Raw genomic sequence first — 8,161 nt, forward strand, 5'->3', positions numbered from 1 at the left:
CTTTGTCTATATCTTATAAAGATTGATGTCATATAGATTGAAATAACAAAAATTGGAGCAATGTGATTTTCTTCCTTTTTTTTTCCCTTTGTTGGAAGAGCAATGTAAACTTTGTTTCTTAACGACAGGGGCAATATAGATTTGTGTTACGTTTATGACCAAAACAAATAAATAAATAAATGAAAAACTATATATGGTTCAAAAATTTACTTTCTGGAAATTCATTGTAAGAGCAGAGGCTATTTTCTCCCTTTCCTTGGGAAATTTTTAATGCCAGCATTTCCAAAAGTCAAACAATATATATGAACTAAACTGGTTGGTTGTTCAAATCGGTGGAGAAATAATTAGGGTAATACACCAAGAAAGAAGTAATTTGAAGTTGCAGCAAAAAAAAAAAAACATTCGAAATGGTAAATGCTAATGCTATCAAACTTCTTAAGTAAAAGGGGGGAAAAACTACAATGACTTCAGCTAAACATGACTGTGAAGTATGATACTTAAAGGAAGCTAAACAAAACTCAAACTAGGAAAACATCATCATTATTAATTATATATATCTAAATATACAATTTGCCAACTTTGGCACAAAAAAGAAAAGGCTCCTGCCCTTTGCTATCTACAAGGAACTAAATCATGAAAAAAGGGGTCAAGAATATTGCTTCTGAGTATTTGTACATCTACACTTTGACCTAATATTTGTGAGCATCTGCATGAGATCAAAGTAATTTGGTTAAATAAATAGTATAGACTTTGGTGCAATTTTAATATGTTTAATCATTTCAGCATTAGCAATGAAGATTCTTTTCTTGTTATGTACCTTAACTTGTTCCTGCAGTTCTTTAATGTGCTCTACAGCCAAATCCAGCATCTCTGCTGTGCTTGTTTGCTGCAAAGAGGGAAGCAACCGATTTATCGAACTGCATATGAAGTTTCAATTAACATGAGTGCTATTGATAGAGTTTTAGATTAGTTACCTTGTCCGATTTCGGGAAAAGGCCTTGCAATTTCTTGATTCTTTCGCTAATTCGTGTTCTTCGTACCTGAAATTGAACATTTGTTGAACGATTCAATGGCTGCCTCACTAGTATGGTAGAATCTAGAATGAATACTAATGGATTATAGTTGTAAAACCAATTGCTACGAATTTTACCCTCTCTGCAATGCTTCTAGGGTGAGTGGCAAAGCCTCTTTTGGCTCGAATTTTGCATGGAACGGTTCCTTGGAGTTGAAGAAACTTCTCCATAGATCCCATCTTAGTAGAAGAACTAGGCAGACTCAAATGATGAATCAAACCAAGATTTTGTGAGCAGAAGTCTGAATCCTGAAATCAGAAATCAGCAATTTGATTCAATGTTTGATTTAAAAATATTACCTAACAAATATTCAGGGAGTACATGAGGCATTCGAAAATATTTACCAACTTTATTGATATACCTGAGATTCCAAAGCAGTTGAAGCGGAGAACATGATTTCATCTGCACTTGCTGCTTTTTGGGAATTGAATGAAGAGGCGTCCCAAACTTCACCGGTGAAGCTAGGCACATAGTACTTAGAGCTGCCATTCTCATTTACCAGGTTTCCTTCATGACTTTCGTTTTCGTATTCGGCAATCTGTGGCATCCTTTTCAAGCAAGAGGATGACCTATTAGATGAGACATCATTGGATCTAAACCTCTCAACCTCTCTCAATGCTGCAAATACAAATATTTAAGAGAAATGAGACTAATGCTCTGTGTACAACTAAAAACTCTTCAATCACCTTATCACCGCATAAATCTCATAAATACATCAATTTATCGCTCACTAATAGGTTGTTGTATACATAAATTAGAATTCTAACTCTCAATAATTACTTAAGCAGATTAGCTAGCCACTAAATCAACCAAAGTTAATTTTTGTTTTTGATACTGATATCTCTAACATAAATACGTAGCTACCTTCAAACAAAATACATATGTTTTAATGCTCAAAATAGAGACTTCGTAACGTAAAAATACAAATATGCTTGAAATACTCATAGTTTCAACATACAAAAACACATATTATTGTACTTAGAATATACATATTTTTATGCTCAAAATACACGTATTTATGCACTCAGGAATCAGGATACACGCAAAATATATTAAATACTTGTTGGATATTCCTGTATTATATGCAGAATATTTTTGTAGTGATAATCTCTAAATTAAATCCGTCTATCATTATTGGTATTTGCACACAGATAAGAGAAACAAAAATATTATGTGCATATAAAAATTCAGTCATCAAATTTGTCTATCAACAAAAATATTGTTGTACACATATATTGTTTAATTTATTTTTAATTTATATTTTGTGTTTCAATACATATATTTTATACCAATAACTAATTTGATAAGTGACTCATTTTTTTTATACATCCAAAAATGAATTTATATTAATAGTAGTTTTTTGGTGTATTTTTTTTACATATTGATATAAAATTTATAAAAGTACACTTTAATATTTTTTTTTATCAATTTTGTCAATCTTACACTTAATAAATGAAATTATTATATCGTTTTATAAATGATATCAATATACATTAATTTTACCATTTTTCTATCAATTGACAATTTTAATTCACAGAGGGGAGTTACTAAAAGAAAATGCATACCATTTTCACTGGAGAAAAATCCAGCTGGAGAACTCTTTTGCCTGATGAGATTGGAGCAACTCCTAACACCCATTTCAGATTGAGTAGAGTGATCTGAATTGACAGAGTTCACTACACCAAAAGAGCCATCATAACCATTGTTATTTGTTGGCAAACTTTGAATTTGCTGAGACCAATAAGAGTAACCATTTTGTTCCTTTAAGAAAGAAGAATTCCCAGTTTCCTCCTTCAGCACAGTAGGCTTGTTGTTGCTTCCTCCATACTCTTCTTGGACTTGCACAGGTTCCGAATCGCGGCGGCTCCATCCATTGTTTGATTGTATCGGCTTGGAAAACATGGCCTCTGGTGATGAGCTTGTGGATGGAATATGATGGTAACAACCATGTCCCAGAGGAGGGTCCTCATTGACACTAGCACCACCATTGTTAATATCAACAAGGCTTTCCAAGAATGAACTTGGAGCAGAACGGTACCTCAATAATCTAGAATTTTGCTGCTGTTGTTGTTGATGATGATGATTTTGATCCTGATGCTGATGATGGTTAATATTTGAAATCATTTCATGGCTTTTTCTTAGAACTCCATGTGAGTATTTGAGAACAGGACTATACATAACACTCATCCTGTTTATAAAATAATCACCTGAAAATAACAAATAATAAACATTTATTATTTCCTTTCATAAGCTATCTAAGCAACTATTTAATGAGAACCAAAGCAGGGTAGTATAAAGTTATATACTAAATTACTAATACAAAATTATTAATTACTTGGTTATTATGAAGTTGTTATTGGACTATATATTGAAAGAGGAATTCAATAAAGCTCCCAATCGCCAATATCTGCAAAGATTGAACAAAATTAAAACAAAATTGTTATTTATTACAAATTGGAAATGGCAATTTACGAAGAAAATTAATCTAAGTTCAGCAGAATCGTTCCTGAACAGAGCCCCTACCTGAAAAGGCTATATATGAAGGGCACAGGAGCATTCAGTTCCAGCAAGGTTGAGAGATGTTTTATTTTTTCAAGAGAGACAAGAGGGAAGAACAGGTAGGAGAGTGTGTGGAGAGGAAAGCTATGATTGTTGTTGTCTGTGTCTTGGCCCTGTGAGGCTGTGACATATTTATGCAGTTTCTTGCTATTTAATAACCCCTTATGTTTCCACTTTATAACAATCATGCCTTGATCAGATAATGTGGTCCATTCTTACCTTTTTAAATGTTCATCCACTTGCCGTTGACAAATAAGGTAGAATTTAGAAACCGTCAAACTTTAAAATCTGGTTTTAGGGTTCTCATATTTCATATTTGCCACAACATTAAGAGTAATGACAGAAAATGAATCATAGTTTAAATGACATCATAGTTTTTCTATACTCATTTAAGAAGTTGTGGGTTTGAATCTACTTATCTTTGATAAAAAAATGGCAGGAAATTAGCACTACTGTCTACTGCATAATATTATAGCACTTTGCCAAATAAGATAGAATAAAACCCACTAAAAATGAACATTTGTTAAATTTGAATTTTGAATAATTTTTTAATTGAATTTTGAATGTTCTTATTTCTTAAAATTTTGGGTATTAATTTTAATGTTAACTTTATAACATTAGTTTTCAAGACTTTCTCTAACATTAAATAGTGAAAGTTTAATAACAATATTTTTAGGGAAAAAATTCATTTATAATCAATTCTAACAAATTTTACAAAAAAAATTTCTTGTGAAGAATACAAAAGATGAAAGATTTTGTTAAAAAATAAAACTAAAATTTCTAATGATATCAAATGTATAGAATTTGTTAGCAAAATACTTTTACAAAATAAATATAAATTTAATCTATTGAATAAACAAATAAATAAATAAATAGAGTACCAAAAATTTAAATTTTGTTCTCTGAACATAATAATTTATTAGCAAAAAAAATGCTTAAATAGAGTTTAAATTTTTAACAGATAGTTGAATTAGAAAATGCTATAAAAATAAAATATTAATATATTTAAATAAAAATTATATACATTAATCTATAAATATACTTAAAAAAGTCAAAAGGACCCTCAATAAAGAATAAAAGAAATATTATTGTTCAATTGACTTGTTTAATAAAAGTCAAATAGTTCAATAATGTGTAGCTACTACATAAGTGATTTCTTTTCTTAAAAAAACAAAAAAAAAGTGTACACTTGTGAATTCAATTTTTGACTATGTACAATTTCAATGCGGTTATAAGATGTTACGATTAGGCTTTGTATTTCATAAATTGAAATGAAGAAGATGCTATCTAAGCAGTAGTTTAGTAGAGAATAAATTCAAGTTGACAAGTGATGCTTGGCTTATTGACCAAGCAACCCTTTGTATGCATTGGTGGTGAATAAGAAGAATAAAACTGTACGTCAAGTGTTCTTTGGTTGCAGGAAGGGCCAATCGGTTTCGGTTTTTTACCTTTTAAATATAGGTGAAAACTCAGGGAAGTCGACTTCACGTGAAATTGATATTTAAGAGCCGTTAGATAAAAATTTAGTCAAATCAATCAAATCATCTAACGGCTTTCAAATATCAATTTTATATGAAATCGACTGCACGTGAATTTTCACTTTAAATATATATTAAAAATTGTCTCTTGAATATATTATACATTTATATGCGTCTTTTGAATATTACTATTAGGTAAATTATGAGGGACTAAAAACATTATATCTGTCATAAAAATAATTTTAAAAAATACTAATGACAAATTAGTATTTAAATAATTTAAATATATGAATAAATAACAAAAAAAATATTTTTTTAAAATATTATATGAGTTTATTTAACAAACAATTTGTTTATCCGATTCAAATTTTTGTAAAAATGTCTGAATAATTATTTAGATGATGTACAGAAAAAATTGAAACAAAATTTTATTTATAGACTTTTAAATTTTTTTTTAGAAAAATTTTGGCCATTCACAAAAATAAATTTACTTGGTGTAAACTTATCAAATTTTAATAATAAAAAAATTATTTTACAAAGATACTCATTTATTTTAAAATTTTTTGTATGAGAATTGGTTAGTTTAAAATGATTGCAATTGTTCGAAAGAACATAAACTAACTCTGCCCATTATCGATGCATCATGCATTTTAATTTCAAACACATCAATTCTCAAGTTAAAATATTCAACACATTTTTCTACCGGAACAAGAGATAAAACAAAAAGCAGGACAAAGTGTATATAATCTTCTGGAAATAAATTATTAGCTTTTGTTATTATTAATTTGAATTTTTCCTTCTTTTTAGTAGTACAACAAATAAAGAAAGAAATAAAAGTGGGTTTTTGGGGGGGGGGGGGGGGGGGACAGAGAAACTAACAGAGATTTTGTTTTTTTCCTCTTCCTTATCAATTATAAGCAATATTGTTTATCTCTTGGATTATTAGTTTAAATATCTAAATCGAGCTTATGAGATGCGCTTTATTATTTAAGGTTATTAAAGCTTCATAAATTTAGGCAAACACTGGACTTTGGTTGCAAGGTTTCTAAATGACAAAGAAGCATCGGATCAAAACAACCATATCCCTCCATTGTTTACGTGCAAAGTTTATACCTTTAAAATAATTCTATAAGAATAAGAATAACGTTTGTGATTCAATGATCCCTTGCTAGAGGTAAGAGTTCACAGAAAAAATACACCGGTGATATAAACTGATTTGACTTAAAATGTTTACGTTCAGTTTTGAAATAGTTTTAAAGTTCAACTAATAGAATGAGTGCATAAAAGATATTGTTTGCCTTGAACTTTCTCATTTGACTTGGATTGCATCACAATTACAGTACTACTTAAGAGCTTTTGAGGCAAGATTTAAATTGAATACTTCATCAATCTAAGAATGTTAGAAATTATTTGAGAACCCTTTTAAGACTATAAATTGGTTCGATTGGATAAACTACCAATTAAGAATCTTAAATATTTAACTGATCTTCTCAAGTAAGACTTAAACTAGATACTCCACTAATTTAAGAATGTTAGATATTATTATCTTAAGTCTTCTCTGACTAAGAAATAATTTAATTAGATACCCCTGTCAATGAAGAACCTTAAATCTTTGACGGATCTTCTTCGACAAAACTCATATCAATTTGATAGAAATTTCTTTTAAGATAGAAGAAAGAATAAGAAATACTGAATTTTGAAAAAGATAAAAATATGGGCATTTTGTTCATTTTTGCAGCATTGATTCTTTCTTTCATAAATATATTATGTATGTTGTCAGTTAACATTTCACATAATTAATCATTAACAAAAAAATATTAATGGAGTGACGGAAGAAGAAACATGATTAATTTATAATTTGAAAGACTAATTTGATTGAAAAAAAATTAGAGATGAATTTAAAGAATAATATATTTTTCAGGAATTAATATAATCATTAATCCATACTTAGGAGTAATAAATCTCATTAGGGTACTGATTCATTTGATTTTTGGCAACCGCGACAGAATTTTTCGACAGAGTGTCGAATCAAGTTTGTATCAAGACCTCAAGTATCGGGGAGTAGATACGGCTCATCTGAAAAAGAGTGGGCTCGACTCAGAAATCATTTAGCATTCGTGTCAAAATATATGAGATGCTTGAATTGTGACAAATGATAAAGAATTGCAAGAAAATAGATAAAACTTTCAAATTGGAATTGAAAGAAAGCAAAAATACTTGAAGAGCAGAAGTAAAAATAAAATGCGTAAAGCAAATAATAAAAAGAAAACAAATAAATAAAAAAATGGAAAAAAAAAAAAGATAAAAGAAAGCAAATGAAAGTGGACTTCCAACATTCACATGCACTTGTGCTTTATGTGTTGGGAATAATGCACCTTTCCCCTTAAGAAAACACCTTTGACAGAGAAATAAAATAGACACAATCACAACACAAGAATTTAACGTGGAAACTCCAAGAAACAGGAGAAAAAATCACGTTAAATTCTTGTGTTGTGATTGTGTCTATTTTATTTCTCTGTCAAAGGTGTTTTCTCAAGGGAAAAGGTGTATTATTCCCAACAAGTGGTATCAGAGCTTCGGTTCGGTGGGATTTATTCTTAGTATACTCTGTGATTGCAGCCTAGTCTGACCTTCCATATCAGAAAAGAATTTTGTCCTGTGGCTTGAGGTTGAGCTTTGGTTGCTGTTGTTGTTGCTGGAAGGCAGTGTGACACTGTGAGAGTGCAGTTTGAAAAGGTTCTGGCTAAGGAAAGACCTGGTATTTAAGTGTGTCCATTGTGACCCACCTCTCTTTTCTGGTGACCCTTCCTAGTACACGGTCTACATTTGAGTTATACTATTCCAGTATACGGTTGCAACAATGTCAGGATATTCAAGTGCTGTGAAGCTTGAAATAGAGAAATTTGATGGAAGAATCAATTTTGGCTTGTGGCAAATACAATTCAAGGATGTGTTGATACAATCAGGTTTGCACAAGGCGTTGAAGGAGAAGATCTCTGGTTGCTCTCTCTATGAGAGAAGATGATGTTCTCTAGAAGACAAGAAGTATCC

The 8,161-nt window shown here is 30.2% G+C and overlaps 1 protein-coding gene across 1 annotated transcript; it reads right to left on the reverse strand.

Moving 5' to 3' along the window:
• Nucleotides 1-524: 524 nt before the first annotated feature.
• Nucleotides 525-3,811, reverse strand: LOC130946918 (transcription factor bHLH130-like). Its single transcript, XM_057875816.1, has 8 exons — nucleotides 3,597-3,811; nucleotides 3,409-3,480; nucleotides 2,639-3,280; nucleotides 1,435-1,691; nucleotides 1,151-1,321; nucleotides 975-1,040; nucleotides 818-886; nucleotides 525-706 (listed from the first exon to the last, which is right to left on the reverse strand). Exons 3-8 carry the CDS (start codon nucleotides 3,258-3,260, stop codon nucleotides 647-649), a joined length of 1,245 nt encoding a protein of 414 aa, XP_057731799.1. The 5' UTR covers nucleotides 3,261-3,280; nucleotides 3,409-3,480; nucleotides 3,597-3,811; the 3' UTR covers nucleotides 525-646.
• Nucleotides 3,812-8,161: the final 4,350 nt, after the last annotated feature.

This window comes from Arachis stenosperma, chromosome 8 (genome assembly GCF_014773155.1).
Source record: "Arachis stenosperma cultivar V10309 chromosome 8, arast.V10309.gnm1.PFL2, whole genome shotgun sequence".
NCBI classification, from domain to species: domain Eukaryota; kingdom Viridiplantae; phylum Streptophyta; class Magnoliopsida; order Fabales; family Fabaceae; genus Arachis; species Arachis stenosperma.

Bases quoted from the DNA above. Each gene is read 5' to 3' on its own strand.
- LOC130946918 (XM_057875816.1), bottom strand. From the start codon at position 3,260: ATGAGTGTTATGTATAGTCCTGTTCTCAAATACTCACATGGAGTTCTA. The intron at 1,692-2,638 runs GTATGCATTTTC...TTGTATTTGCAG, and splicing joins ATTTTTCTCCAGTGAAAATG to CATTGAGAGAGGTTGAGAGG. The intron at 1,322-1,434 runs GTATATCAATAA...TTCTGATTTCAG, and splicing joins CAACTGCTTTGGAATCTCAG to GATTCAGACTTCTGCTCACA.